The 16,199-nt window shown below is 38.2% G+C and overlaps 2 protein-coding genes across 3 annotated transcripts; one reads left to right on the top strand and one right to left on the bottom strand.

The window, feature by feature from the left end:
* Positions 1–864: 864 nt before the first annotated feature.
* itm2cb (integral membrane protein 2Cb) lies at positions 865–7,177 on the bottom strand. 2 transcript variants are annotated; one of them, XM_084731909.1, is made up of 6 exons: positions 6,934–7,177; positions 4,105–4,242; positions 3,819–4,007; positions 3,602–3,712; positions 3,291–3,441; positions 865–2,036 (listed from the first exon to the last, which is right to left on the bottom strand). In XM_084731909.1, exons 1-6 carry the CDS (start codon positions 7,018–7,020, stop codon positions 1,945–1,947), a joined length of 768 nt encoding a protein of 255 aa, XP_084588035.1. In that variant the 5' UTR covers positions 7,021–7,177; the 3' UTR covers positions 865–1,944. The 2 variants fall into 2 exon arrangements, with proteins under 2 accessions (XP_084588035.1, XP_084588033.1); XM_084731907.1 differs by having other exon boundaries at positions 3,819–4,010; positions 6,934–7,170.
* A 2,164-nt stretch (positions 7,178–9,341) lies between these two features.
* On the top strand, positions 9,342–11,248 carry LOC146317666 (transcription cofactor HES-6-like). Its single transcript, XM_084731910.1, has 4 exons — positions 9,342–9,596; positions 9,695–9,781; positions 9,920–10,001; positions 10,336–11,248. Exons 1-4 carry the CDS (start codon positions 9,522–9,524, stop codon positions 10,758–10,760), a joined length of 669 nt encoding a protein of 222 aa, XP_084588036.1. The 5' UTR covers positions 9,342–9,521; the 3' UTR covers positions 10,761–11,248.
* The last annotated feature ends 4,951 nt before the right edge of the window (positions 11,249–16,199 follow it).

Raw genomic sequence — 16,199 nt, 5'->3', positions numbered from 1 at the left:
CACACAGAAAAAATATGGCATTTTTTTCCCTTTATAAAGACTAGCGGCCCTTTTACAGTGTTCACATATCATTGTTAGCTAGGGCTGTCACGATATCAGATTTTCACTACATGATTATTGTGGGTAAAAGAACTCTTGCTAACGATATTATTGCAATATCTACTGAAAATTTGCAGAAGAAAAAATGCTATCAAATGAATTGCTAACTTTATTTGTTATTTTGACTCTTTTTTGAAAGCTCAATAAATTACACAGACAATATGAGTGTAGGCAGGTGGCGAGAGATTCTGAAACCATATGGCTGGAGATATACTAATTTGTAGCTATGCGTTTGCATGCGCATCATGGCTGCCTTGTGTATCGTGCATTCATTTTGTGCAATGTTTGCGTACATCATCAGTACATACTATGTGTATGCAAATGCCTGGTTAAAAAGTAAGTGTATCTCCAGCCTAACTGTGTGGGGTCAGCATTGGAGCAGGGGGACATCATCAAAGCATCAACAAATTTAATGGAAATTATCTCTGTTTGATAGATATACATATTTTATATATAAACATTTTATTTTTTATTTAAAAAATAAAATGTTGATATCATGTTCATAAGACACACATGATAAATATTGTGAAAATAGTCCAGCGCCATATAATAAAATATTTAATTTTATTTTTCATTAAAAATAAAACATTGATATCATGTTCATAAGACACACATATTCAATAGGGGTGTCACAATATCACGCTTGCTGTCAATACTAGTATATTGTGACTCTCCTATTGTTAGCATAATTATTTATTATCACCCATAATTTGCAGATTCATGATGTGTGTGCTTTACTGAAAATGATGAACATTCAAGACAATAAAATTTTGATCATTTATTCTTAAAGCAGCAAGATATTACAAGAAAAATCGACTGTACAGCGAAATAAGGTATCCAAGACAATGAAATATGAGCACATATCACAGGTCTCTCTCAACAGAGACTTATTTGCTCCAAGTTGTACATCAGAAAGACACCCCAAATCTTTTTTTTTTTTTAAGTTGGGACGGATCAACATTGTAAAGATTATAATGCCAAGATAGGAAGTATAAGTAAAGAGCTAAAAGACAACAGGCAAATCCAAGTGAAGAAGAGGAAGAGCAAGACAAAATGTGTTTTAGCCTTTGATATCATCTACAGTAAAAAGCATTCTTTCTAAATATATCATACTAAGCATAGCATCGCTGACTGCAGACTTTGGTTCCTTCTGTCCCTCTAAAGCATTGCTACTAATTACAGTCTAAAGCCATAGTATCCAAGGAGTAGGAAAAGTGTGATACCAAAGGAAAATAAAGAGACAAACCATAAAGAAATGACTGCTCACAAAACAAGTCGATTTCAGATAAAAATCTATGCATGTAACAATATGTTCAAAATCAATTTACAGTATATATTGCTTAGGAACAATCAAAGTTATGTACACCATTCATTAATGACATAAACCAGCAAATAAAATTCTAAACTACATGAGGTATGTTTTGCCATTTTCTGACATTCAAAACAAAATAAAATAACAAACAGTAACTTAAGTGCACAGTGCAAGCAGCTTCAAAGTATCCTCATCACCACCCACAGCACACTAAATTAATAAATAACAATTAAGACAAATATAAAATAAAAATTTCTAATGAAAATGGCAGAAACTGACACACATTATCAGCTTATGCACAACCTGACAAGTTACAGATATATCTGAACACATCCAAATATACAGACTATCTGAATAAAAAAGACAGTAAAAGAGCATTTCCAACTTGAGACAAAAAACAAACAAACAAACATTAAAACTGAAAGTGTTGGACAAACACTTGCTCTTAAAGTGCAGTTAAAAGCCTAAAGAATTCAAGAGGTATGGTTTGAAATTGGCTTCAGTGTTGGATGGCTGTGATTTCCGCCTCAGATTTAGACTCTGTCGCAGATGACGGTCTCAACCACAAAAGTGTTCTCGAAGTGGCGAATGCTGTGGCATTTCTTTGTCTCACGCCTCTCAATACCTGGAAGAGAAAAGAAGAAAAGGTTTTCAGTACTGAAAGTGGACGCTTGCAATATATTGCTATGATGCATACAAGCGTTCATTTTTAAATCAGCAGCGGTGATCCCGCAAATCACATCCATATATGTACTAGGGGGAAGTTTGTTGCATCATTTCTGAAGCTTTCACTCCAATCAAAGGCAGCAACGACAGAGATATCACTCATGTGCATCACTACCTCCTCCGTAGTGTGTGGATGTGTCCACTGCACTATGAGTGACTCACAAAGCAGGAAGTTCCCAGGCTTCGCCCACACACAAACACTGGCATGATAATCAGGCTGCCAGGCTGTCAGAGGAGGATTTTACACTGCGGACACATGGTCTTAAGTGTTCACTAGGAAGCCCCTATTTGGTTCTGGTTTAGCTGTTTTCTGGATGGTCACTTGCTCTCTGTTTGCTCCTACACATCAACTCCTGAACACCGGATTTCCCTGTGACTCAATGGAGGAACACTGTCCCATTTGATTGCACAGTGACCAAGTACGTCACATAACTCAACAGGAGTTGGTGGAAAAGAGGGTGATAAATCAGCGGAAGTGACCAAGCACTCATCACTCATTATTTAGCATCTCAAATTGCCTTAGTGCAGTGGCTCTATTTGAAATATTTTTTCAAGCTAAGTAGATGTGGATGGAAGGGGGATGGAGGAGACAGGTGCCAATGTTGAAACAAAACCTACACCCTTGCTGGAAAAGTCTGTATGAAGAGGTATAATACAATTATGTAAATCTAATGAAAACATATTCTTCCTGATACTGATGGTATTTTGTCGGCTCTGTTTTAATTTTCTTTTTCACTTCTTTTTCTGTTTTTTCAGGTCTATTACTGCTATGTTTCAACCACAAATCCAATTTCTTGATTTTAATGTGTCATTCAGTACCGAAGTGGCTTCCTGTTCAGAGTGAACGTGATTGCATTTGTTGCATTCTTCTTCTATGAGGTTTTATAGTAGTCAACAGTATTTGGCATTTAACGATTGCACTGAAAATTGGAATATTGAATATAAAATGGTGCTTAATCAAACTTGCAGTGCTTATTTAACTTATTATATTGGAATAATTTTCAGAATTAGAAATGATTGATATTTTTTAAATTAACATTTTAAAGAAATCTCAATTCCATGCAGTACTCGAAAGTATCCCTAGGGGCACTAGCACCCCCTTTTGAGTAACACTGCCTCAGAAGATGGTAAAAGGGAGTGGATGTGTACTCACGTCGGCGCTGGTTGCGGCGTCTGAGGCGATAAGTTTCTTTGCCATAGCAGAGCCTGTAGATGAAGGGGCCCAGCTGCCTCATGTTCCTCACCCTCCCTGTCACCACCATCTCCTCATGGATGATGTAAGTCTGAGGAAGGTACGTCCCTCTCTGTAGAAAAAGAGACACAAATGAATCACTCTGTCTGTGGGAGGAACACTGCAGACAGGAAGATGGGAACACGCTGTCCTTCACTCTCTCAGACAGCCATTCATCGCCAACAATGCCTTCATGACGGTGACATCAACAGCGAACGTGGTGAGTGCCTCACCTTGACATTGACGAGCAGCTCCCACAGGTTCCTTGGAGGCATCACCAAGGTGGTGTTCAGCTCTGTGATGTAGCATTTGTCCAAAGCAATGTCATGATAAGCTGTGAGCCCCTGAAAATGATTTAAAAAAAAGTTTAAAAACTGAGCCTTAATGGTACATTTTAACAATTAACTGTAATGAGAGCAACTCAGAGAACACATGGATGCATCAACCTACCCTCTGAAAGTCATGGATAATATCAGCGGGGTCGCTGCCTCCAAAGTGTGGCACAGGTACACTGATCTGCTCATAGTTATCATCAAGGTAGATGCCAACATTCTCCTCGAGTTCTTGTCGGCCCCTCAGAGGGGCGTACACAGAGTCCTCGTAGACCACCCGGCAGTGGAACAAGCTGTCTTCTGGTATCTGCTAATGGGATGCAACAGAGCTCAGTTAGCATGTGAAAATCTGCGCTACTGGCTTCAGGATACAATGTAAGAAAAGGGAGGTAATGTGAACGGACCTGAGGTATAAAGTAGTAGCGATAGACGTAGATGGAGGCCAGCACCAGTCCTGACATGAAGATCACCAGGCCAAAGGTGAGGCAGCAGAGGCCGGTTGGAAAAGGCTTCTTGGAACTGACTGGAAGAACCAGCTGCTCCTGTAAAGAAATAAGCAGTTTGGTGAGAAGACAGATACGGTTTTCAAATTTTCCAGTAACACTTGAAATGAATCAAATCCAGTTCTATGATGGAGAATCGGTGGACATGATGTCCTCTCATTCTGCCATGCTTTCCAAATTATCCAAATCGTAACAGAGTTAATTCTGACGAAAGGAGGTTGCCAAGTCGTTAGTCAGGGGAGATCTGGTAGACGTAGGATGGACTGAAATGAGACATGCCAGATGCCCACCCACAGTCTCTCAGTCAATCTGCTGCCTCTCCCTACTACTGTTGCTATGGAGAGCGGAAGCAGGGAGAACAGATTGTGCCAGGCTCTGACGAAGATGCTGGCACGTGGCCGTCTGGGTCTATTCTTAGAGGCCCTATTTCCACGCTCCATATTTGCAGTTAGCTAGCAGCACCCACAGTGGGAGTTTAAATGAGAACAATTGCGTGGAGTTGGAGTCCCTCAGCAGAGGCGGACGTATTAATAGATCTACACACATTGGCTCTGACGCCTTGCCCTACTGTCACATAGCCAATCTGAATCTATACAGCCTTTGACATCATGTCTTATTCTTCTCTTGACGTAGCAAACAGGTGAAAGGTGTTTGCAGAAGTGATGTATGCGTCATCAACGGGTATTCATTGTGTACAGTGCGTTGGAGAAAAAAGATGAGGCTTAGACAGGCGTGCATCCATTGTGTGCCAGATATCTAATTATTTTTAACTCATGGGAGGTAGTCCTGAAAGGAAGTTATGAAAGGCTGAATTTATTGTGACAAGCCCGACTGCCTACACATTTAATTAATGTATAAACTATTCTATAATCCCTACTCAGAGATAACATGATCACACTCATTTAAGACTTGTCTAAACAATTAAGATACGGACATTTGCATGATAAACTATCTAACCATTTATCAATCTATATGGCTTACAAAAAATATATTGATATTTTCAGGCAATTTCTTGATATATGGTATATATATCTCAGTACATACATTTTGTATAAAATAACATACCATAAATTTGACAGTATTGTAGGGATGGCTATTGGTGCTTTCTTAAAACATTAATACAATGACATAATCATCAGCAATGTGGATATAATGACTAAGTAGGTAAAGGTAAATAAAAGCAGCTGAGAAAACCAGGAAAAGACAACACTTATGCCACATCACAATATAATCATATCAATAATCTATGTATTTAGTCTCTTATCCCAATATCTATATGTAATGGATGTATTGCCTTGCCCTAATCTACCGATTATTTTAATTATTGATTATTTTTGACAATTATTTTCTAGATTAATCTAAAAGATGATGTCTTTAAATGTCTTGTTTTGTCAGACAAAAAAAACAAAAGATGCTCAGTATAATATGATGGTAAAATGCAAAATCTCAGTATTTGAGAAGCTGAAAAGAGGCTTTTCTGGCATATTGCCAAAACAAAAAAATTAACAATTAATCTATTGTAAAAATTATTGGCAATTACTTTTCTGTTGATAGACAAAATTGTTGTAGCTCTACTTTTAACCACAGTTTCATTCTGTTCAGTCCTATATTTGAGAACTGGAGCCTGAAACCAAAGGACCAAGATACTGCCATGGTGCAGGATAGTTTCAGGGAATTAGTTGCTATTGTAACACCATAATATATTCAGTCCCTTTCTGAACCAAATTAACTCAAATCTACTCTGGATACTATTCACAGGAGAGCTAAAACTACACACAAACTATAGGATATATTGATATTTTGCTCATTTCAAGTCCTAATGCCAATTCTGAGAAAGAACAAAAAGCTAAGACACCTTTAGAGCATGGTTTACATACAACACACAGTAATCCTGGATTACCACTCTCACTCATAGGCTCATACACTCGCTACCTGCAGAATTCACGTGACACAACACCTCGTGACGTCACGGATTGGTGCAGTGATAACATATGACAGCTCTGCTGTTTTCTCATTTCGACAAAAACTCTTAAAAACACTGTTTTTTGCACTCCCGACGAGGGACGAGGGGAGATTTTCTTGTATACATGCATAATTTATTAACCATTTAATGGTGTCATATTCTGCTGAAAGCGCGTGCACACACATGAGGTCAGTCATCTGCAGTCTGTCCTCGAGGAGCCAAACAAGGTGACGTAATGTCAACATCCCCAGGCTGGGACGGCCTGTAATGTTGGACTGTCCCCGTGTTATTATTACATTACTGCCCAATAATAATAAGTAAACAATAAAATAAGTAGTAATTACTTTTTTTCCCCATATCAGATATAGTATCCTCTAGTAATTGCACAAAAAGTGCAGTTAAAGCAGTATAATAAACTGCAGCATATGGTGTAATTTAAAATCATTAATTTGCATTAAGGTTATAATAAAAAACACAAATGCAATATGTTATTTAAAGCAATATTTTCTATATAAACTGCTTTTTGTTTATGTAAAAGGTTTTTCATGTATTTTCATAGATTATGGATTACCAGCATAAATCCGATCAAGTCACAGCATGGTGCATGGTCAGACAAATCAAACAATACAGCTAAGAATAAACAGATTAGTGTTAATCTATTTAGCTATATAAGATATTATGCAAACTGGTACATACATATATATATATAGACCAAGACAAATGCCACAACACGAAACAAAGGAAAAAAACAAAGTGTGTAAACTCACGTGAGCCTGAGGTATAATGATCTTGTCCTCATCGCCCTCCTTTTCAGGCTTCTGCGCCGAGACTGGCTGGAAAGTGATCTTCACCATGTTTGTTTTTTGTTCTCTGTAGTATTTTCTTTTTCTCTGATCTGATTCAGTGAGCTGGTTTCATGCACCGAGCTGGGAAGATTATATAGCGGGGAACCAGTCTCGCCCCCGGGACTCAGTGACATCAGAAGAGCGTCTTCTCTGACGATCAAGCCTTGTGTGGGTCTGAAGGAAAAGCCGCCTCGCCGCTGTCAAAATAAGATTCCAAGTCCGGTTATAACGCTTAAATTTAACTCGACATACACAGTATGTGGGCTCTTTGATATGCAAATTAATTTACTTGAATATCTAAAGTCTTTTAGGATGAAAAAAATATTTTCAGCTCCCGTTTACTGATATTACACAAGGTGGTGCCCTTATTCTGAAGGCAAGCGCCCGATATGGTAATGCTTTCCGTATTTTATTTAAAGCTGCATGTCCTCTTCTCAACCATGTTTTCTGAACACTTTCATCCGGAAATGTAGGGATGTTTCAAACTCTCTCAACCCGCTACAACATTGCAATAAAGTTTTATTGCTAGGTTTCTAAAATTTAATGAATAGACCTGATAATTAACAACAACGCCAACAATGTTTTTATTTTTATTTTTATTTTTATTATTATTATTATTATTATTATTATTATTATACTAATAATAATAATGAACTTTTTGCACTTATTTATATTATGGGATCATCAAAGCATGTAATACTGTACAGGACACTTTGCACTGTGAGTGCCTTTGAGTGCCTTTGTTTGAGTATATAATGTACAGTTTAGTGTACATTATAATAAAATACAATGTAATCTGAGAATTTTGTATAGTGTACACCTGTAAGTGGACTTTAAAGCAAATCTTACTCTACAATTTCTGACTGCATGTGGTTGCAAAGCGAGGGTAGTACTGTGGATCATTTAGATATTGAACCATTATTTTACAAATTCTAATTCTAAATTCTGGAATGAAACTTTGAATTGGCATGGTCAAATAATTGGATGTACTCATTTATTTTTGTTCTTTAACCAAACTAACTAAAACTGTAAAGTAACACCAAACCAAACTACATGCACTATGGTACGTCTCCCCACCAAATGCAAATTACACAACACATGCAAATTTGCAGACATGCACACAGCTCTCGTCACCATATGTGAATAGTCATGACAGTGTGTAAGCATGACTCACAACAGACATACGCAACGCAGTGTGTTAAATGTGAACAATATAGGAAATTAGAGTTGATTATATAAAATGTCTCCTTATAAAAAGCTCTACTTACAAATTATACCGGAACAGGCAAAGCAACGTGTCATTAAACCTTACAAATATAGGGATGATGCAGACAGAGCCAACACTGTTACAGGGTGCTTGCTCGGCAGACTCAAGGCTCTTTACACTCTTTACACATGAGAGTACTGTACTTTACAAATGGCTCATAATGTCCAATTCACATTAGTTTTTTTTTTTTTTTTACAGAAGGAGTGGAGCACTATTGCCTATAGTCCTCATTGTGGGCTGATGACTCACAATCAAACATGAAATAGGCCAGCTGACTAATGATACAATGTGAGAATTGGCAGATATATGGCATTTAATGATGCCACATTAAAAGAGACTTGCTTGAGAAAGTTAACATAATTTTTATTTCCATTTAAAACAGTTTTAAGACAAGTATGAACATAATTTAAGGCCTTGTTTATGTCCATATTGTAAAAAAGTATTGATATTAATTAACCTCTTAATCAAATGTTGGTTTTATTTTGTAATTGTTAAGGTGTGATCAATACATCTTTTGACCAAAACCACATTAAAAAGTGAGACCTACGGTAATGGAACATAAACTTCATAATTTCAGTAAGTTTATGACTTTTTAAGGACTACAGTTCAGATTATTGGATTTTAGACTTTTTAAGGATCTGTGGAAACCCTGGAAAACAGCACTTGCATAAGTTCCTGTGTATTTTCTGCAAGAAGAGCTTGATATAGTGAAATAACCTGCATGTGAAGGACTGAAGGGCTATACTTTTGCTCTGAGATCAGTCTAGAGTGTTTGTTCTCATGCATTTATATCCAAAATACGTTAGATTATCTACACTGATTTGACTGATTATATCTTATTTGTTGTAGCTGTGGCTATAGAAGCTGATAACCATCGTCGTCCCTTTTCTGGTAGAATTTATCTCATAATTCCTGTTTAATCTGTATCAGGGTTCAGACTAAATTGGGGACAAAAGCTAACATGACCACTAATGATTGGCGGGGACGAGCCTTGCTCGCCCTCGTTGTGTCTTGCTCTCGTAGCCAGTTTGACCCATTCATATGTAAATGAACCGTCATATATACCTAGTACATGCCCCCTCGGAGCAGCATTGAGGAGCCTAGTCTCTCTGGAAGCTTTGTTGGCCGCTGGGATCGCCCGGCCATCTGTCCCATTGACAAGCTGTAACGGCTCTTTGGATTACACACCAACCTCCAGTCCAGTGGGCTTCTTCTGGCAGCGCCTGGGTTAAACTTCAGCAACATGGCCCCCATCCGTAACAACACAAACGGAATGGACAGAGGTGATAACTGCGGTGGGATCAAATCTGACAGAAAGGTAAGGGCATACGTGAGCGTTTAATGGCATTATTTCTGTTTTAAGTTGACCGATAACTGACAAAGAAGTTAACTTCAATGTCCTCACTGTTTTGGCAGATGAGGAAACCGCTGGTCGAGAAGAAAAGAAGGGCTCGCATCAATGAAAGTTTACAAGAACTCAGAGTTCTCATCGCGGATGCAGACGTAAGATAAATTGAATACATTTGCAGGGCACCGCTTTATGTAGTGTTGCTCCTAAAGATGAACTAAACTGATGTCTTGTTTAGCTAGCTTGTGTTGCTAGTGCTTCTTGTTGCTTATGCTTTTTGTCACCCGCTGCAGTTGCAATCAAAGATGGAGAATGCCGAAGTACTGGAGATGACAGTGAAACGTGTGGAGAGCATCCTGCAAAACCGGGCTCAAGGTAAATATAATATATTTACGCCTACTTTAAAGTGTACCATTAAGCAACACTTCGTTAAATATTTTGGTTCTCACCAAAAATTAATAACCTAAACAAGCATATTACCTACATGCCACTCTTCCGCTGAATAACATAGTTCTTTAAACCTAACATACAAATTAATGAAGAATGTTTAGCGCATTAATATTCTAATCAACTGTACTGCGGTCACAGGTGCGCGTGGGCATCTTCGACCGCGGCTCAGCCAATCAGATTACAGAACCAGACACTCGTCCGTTAGCGGTTGAGTTTTGCTAACTTCTGAGCTAACGGTTGACTTATTGTCTGTACGCAGAAGTGGACGCTGTTAACCGGGAGGCCTGTGAGCGGTTTGCGGCAGGCTACATCCAGTGTATGCACGACGTCCACACTTTTGTATCCAGCTGTCCAGGAATTGACCCGACAGTAGCCGCGGAGCTACTGAACCACCTCCTAGAGAGCATGCCCCTGAACGACGAGGACCGTCTCCGGGTGATGCTGCCGCCGGACGCGTTGGCAGAATGCCCCGGCAGTAACAGCACTTGGTCCCTGTCCGAGAGCCTGTTCACGCCTCTGGTGTCCCCGGCCCCCTCCACTACCTCCAGCGATGACCTCTGCTCCGACCTGGATGAGACAGACTCAGAGCAAAGTCATGTCTCCTCTTCAGAAGAGTCTGACAGCCAGGATGTATTGAGCCTGCCTTCCTTCACTTACTCCAAGTCAGTGTGGAGACCATGGTAGATCATTTAATAAAGGGATATTAGCATGTTTTAAACTACAGTAGATGATTTAATGCTTTGTGTTAGGATGTTTTGTGGGGTAGGCCTCAGTACATGACTGAAACACTGCTGAGATGACAACTTTGAAACTTCTTGAAAGGCTCTTTGTGTAATTATCGGGAACTACAATTAAACTTAAATGTATTTAATAAATAAAATATGTAATTAAATCTGTTTTGCAGAGGTCAGTGACCTTTAGGGTCTTCATTTGGAAGTGTATTGGCCTTCAGTGAAGGGGTACATGCATATGTAAATATTTACTTGTTGAATAAGACTGGGCTGTATAGAAGATAGCTATCTCACTAGAAATGCATTGTTAGTTGTGTGTAAATTATTTTTTTTTATTTAGGATGTCCTTAACTTTGTATTTATATGTGTCAAATGACTGTTAGTAGGCTACCTCACCTTATAAGTTTCAATAAATATCTTTTTGACTTGTTTTAAAATCTATTTGTGCAGCAGCTTTTTCATTTCACACACAAGGATCCCACTATCCACCCACCCACGGCTGTTTTCAAGATATTAGTTATTACTCTGCAAATGTGGGCCATTTGTGTGCACTCTCTCTCTCTCTCTCTCCAAGATCCCTTAGCACATCGTAGGCATTTGTGAGGTGTGAAATGAGTAATCCACTCACTCCTTATATAGGCCTAGTTGAGGAGTTGGCAAATGGGTTTTATAACTCTACTTGACTTCAGCTTTTTTGATGTTGCAGTTTTAAAATAACACGGGAACAAATAACTTGCTCAGTCACTGAATTGTGACAAAGCCACCATTGTCGAGTGTTCTTGTATCAACTGATCAGTTTGTGGGTGTATGGTTTTTCATTATATTGAATGTATTATGCAACAAATGGGGCTTTCATGCAGGGCAAACTGAATGTGGTCTTTTGCCAAATATATCATTACATATGCCTAAGGCTGCAAATAATAATTATTTTGATTATAGATTACTCTGCTGATCATTTTCTCAATTAATCGATTAGTTGTTTGGTCCATAAAATATCTCAACTTCCCAAAGTGTCTTTTGTCCACAACCCAAAGATATTCAGTTTACTGTCATAGACAAGTAAAGATTTCAGAAAGTTTACATTTGAGAAGCTCAGATCAGAAAATGGTAATATTTTTTCTTTAAAAAATAACTCAAAAAGATTAATCGATTAATTGAAATTGTTGGCAATTAGTTTAATAGTTGACAACTAAATTAACTGACTAATTGTTGCAGCTCTACATACAATATGACTAATAAAATGTACACATTTTCTAATAAAGAGTCCCATGCTAATTTTACAGAGACATGTTGAAAGTTTGTGTCTGCAGCCTCAGACATGACCTCTGTGGTCCTGGTGAGAGCTACAGACACTGTTCTGCCTCTGCACCATCAGCAGCTATACAACTTCAAATGAATATGAAAAGACCGCAATCCTGAGCCCAGTCTTAATCCATCTCTGGTCAGATGCCTCCTCTGGTGTTCCTGTGATGTCCACTTCAAGTGTCACTTCTTACACTGTCCACAGTACTTAAAAACACCCATACTGAGAGGGAGCTCTGGTGAAATGACAAGAAAAAGATTAACACACAGACAGCCTGGGATTACAGCAGAGCATTTTGGTGGAAAGTAACTAAGTAGTTAAGTGCTATAATGAAGTGCAATTCTCCAGTACTTGGGTATTTTATGCCACCCTGCTACTTTTCAGGGGCAATGATGGTACTTTTTCATCCACTACATTTATCTGACAGCTGGAGACAGCTGGAGTTATCAGTTTCTTTCTTTACCAAACATGGCTTGACATTGTCTTGCTGAAATAAAGATGCGTTTCCCTGAAAAAATACGTTGTCTGGATGGCAGCATATGCTGCTCCAAAACATTTTCAGTTTTGAAGGGGCATTCACAGACACCACAGTTGCAAAAGCCACGGACACTAGCTCAGCCCCATTCAATCACAGATGCTGGCTTCTGAACTTTGGGCAAATTACCCGACCAGCTACAACATAGTTGCACATAGTTTTTACTCCTACTTTACTAAACTTCAGAGGGAATTATTGTACTCTTCACAGTTCAACAGTTATCTGACAGCTGTAGTTAATTGTGACTTTGAAGCAGTGGTGTGAAGTAACTAAGTACATTTAAACAAGTAATGTATTGTGAGGATCTTGTGCTATATATGCTACTTTATACCTTTACTCTGCTACATTTTGGAGGGAAATCTACTTTTCTCTGCTACATTTATTTGATACCTTTAGTCACTAATTAATTTGCAGATTTGGATTATTAATAAAACATGATGTGTAATTATAGATGAGTCTAAAGTAGCTGAAATTATCTCCACCTTTACCAGCTGCAACAATTAAGCTTTAAACACACTAATGCATCACTCAGTTATAATCCAGTGATACAATATAATTCTGCATTGTAGTTTTACTTTTTGTATTTTGTTTTAATGCTAATATTTTGATTGCAGGATTTTTTATACTTGTGATAGAGTATTTCTACTCTGGTACTTTTAAGTAAAAGATCTAAGAACTTTAGACTTTTGAAGGTGCATGTTGCTTACAAGTTACTGATAAGCCTAATAATCCAAAGAAAGAAAGAAAGAGGAGAGAAAGCGAAAAAGAAAGAAGAGGTTACTCCAGGATGACAAACTTGATGCTGTGTCTGCGTCGTGACTAGACCGGATTTGCGGGTCTGCAGAGGTGTAAATGACCGCTGCGGGAGGGCAGTTTGTTAATTTCGTCAAGGTGTGAACGATGGAGGGACGGAGGAGGAGGAGGAGGAGGAGAGGGTCGCTTTGATCAGGCCTGCTGAGCCGTGGACTGCAGGATCTGACTGTCTGTCTGCAGAGAAGTACATCCCAGCTATTGTCTCAAAGGTCGGCCAGACATCCGTTTGCGCCGGGAAGGTGAATGTCATGACTTCAGCAGCAGAAAGATAACAAGTAACTGATAAAATACCCTCATTTCGGAGAGTTCAGCGTTAATATGACCTTTCTGAAGGCACATTTTCATTCAGTTCATACCCCCTCCTTGTTATCTGTCGTGCACTGATGTGCTGCAAACAGGCAATAGTGTCTTAAGTCGTTTATACTCATTAATTGACCCATTTACAGCTTCAATCTTCATTTGTCATTTGTCCAGTTTAATCCGATATAAGATGCTTGTGCGCTGAACGTTAATTAGGACCTGATCTGATGTACAAGCAAACATTTCACAACACACTTAACTTTACTGTAAATTAGGCAGAATTTTATTTAGAGAAATTTTAACAAATAGAACATCCGCCATTAAAAATAAGAAAAAAAAGAGAACAAACAAAGGTGCGTTGTTGGGGAGGCCCATTCTAATGAGAGACTTTCTCGAAATAATGACTTATTTTGAGAAAGTTTCTCATTACTTAGAGATACTAACTCAATATTTTGAGATAAATTCTGATTATTTTGAGAAAGTTTCTCATTATTATGACTTTTTCCATCACAATGGTGGAAATATGCTCCCATGTGTTATTGTCTGTCTGTACAAATAACAGAATTCAAACAAATTCAGGAAATTTAAAATAAAAAAATAAAGACGAAATAATGAAATAACAACAAAGGTGCATTTTTTTGTCAGTGTCTGTTCAAACAAACAGAAAGACAAATGACAAATTCAGGAAATGTTCAAGTTGCTATGAAGAGCACTGTGTCAAAAGATTATAGCACAAGCTTCAAAGTGAAGGAGATCTCTCCACACAGTCACTTGACATCTGTCCGAGCTGCTTTATACCCGTGCAATAACCCTAAACTTTGACTTCTGAGGTGGCCACATGTTTGTTCTGAACAGCCATGAGCTTCAGTCACTTCCACAGGATGCTCAGGATGCTCTTCTCCATATTTATGAGGGCCAACATCAGACCATTTCAAGTGTTACGTGGCACACATTTAAGCTAGGGGGGGAAACATCAATATTCTCCTCACTTTATTTTTATCACCCACCATAAACAGCATACTTTCTAGCTCGTGGTGGGAATCATCCTTATGTTCCTTCCACAACTCACATTTTTGAAACAGTATTTACAGTGAATATTAATTCTTGGTCCTGCTTGAAGCTGCATTTTCCATCACAACTTGAAATCACAAAACACTATGTATACAAAGTTATTGCATGTAAAAATAGATATGTTCAGAGTCAAAAACAAACATTCACACAAGCGCTGAAATGGAATAAATAAACTTTCTCCAAATGAGAGAGTGAAATTAAAGATAGTGAAGGTTTCACAGCTGATACAACAAAATGCCACATTTAGTTAGAATCTGATGGATGGAAATACGCAAAAAGAATAAGAACTTTAAGCTGCGGTAAGTAATGCAACACAAACAGCCCCTAATGTGGAAAAACATGTAAATTTTGAATTTAATTTCTCAGAAATAATATTACATGATGGACTGGTGAATACAGCTTACGGTGCTGCACCTGATTATGTCTGAGCCTGCTTAGACCTGGTATTAACAGGCATCGTGGGTGATCGGTTGACACCATTTTCATAGCATCAAATAACTACTTAAAACCAAAATTATCTGAAAAATGAACACTTGAATATAAATCAGCGTGATAAGAACTACCCAAACTGATAGAAACCATTGTCAGAAAAAGGTGGAAAGAAAGAAATCTTTAGAATTTGATGCGTACTTTAATGTTTTAGCTTGGCCCATGTCCTATCTGCTCACATGGAGAGGGTTGGATTTATGACCTATACTGCAGCCAGCCACCAGGGGGCAATTGAGATGTTTTGGCTTCACTTTTGGGCCGCTGTCATGTTGTCTATCTTTACATATGTCAATGGGTGAGAGGAACGGACACAATGTTCTTTACACAAAGAAAGAACTAACTTAATGTATAACATGCCAAATTTCCAAGAAGGTCTTAACTCAACAACTTAGAAAATTGCGCAATTCTTCAAGGCAGTCCGGGGACTTTCTTCACAGGTGACATAGACATAGCCTATCTTGGTAACTGTTTACCATCAATAAACTGTTTATTTCTCTGGTAAATTCAGCGTAAATGGTCTAAATAAATATTAGCTGAATTTACAAGAAGGCTCGACTAATTAAGAAATGGTCATTGACAGTGTTTCACAAAGCAGCAGCTTATATTTTGTTTACTACTCACTGTATTTGTAAAATTTGACATCTTTGCTGTCAATAAGATGTTATCTCCTTTCACAAAAAAATAGTGTAAATGATGCTAATGGTAGTGGTCCTTTAATACCAGGTGTAAACAGGTCTTTTTTCTCAGTGCAGTCTCCTATTTGTATTCCATGTTACTATATACTTGTAAAAGTATATTATACTTAAGCCATTGCTGTTTAATTTCCATCCACTGATTATTATGCAACCAGTTTGAGCAAACGGAGCAGATGTACAGGAGTC

This window comes from Lutjanus erythropterus, chromosome 12, assembly GCF_056507025.1.
Source record: "Lutjanus erythropterus isolate fLutEry1 chromosome 12, fLutEry1.hap2, whole genome shotgun sequence".
NCBI lineage: Eukaryota > Metazoa > Chordata > Actinopteri > Lutjaniformes > Lutjanidae > Lutjanus > Lutjanus erythropterus.
Note: the sequence above shows the minus strand (reverse complement) of the source record. Positions and strands in the feature narration are given on the sequence as shown.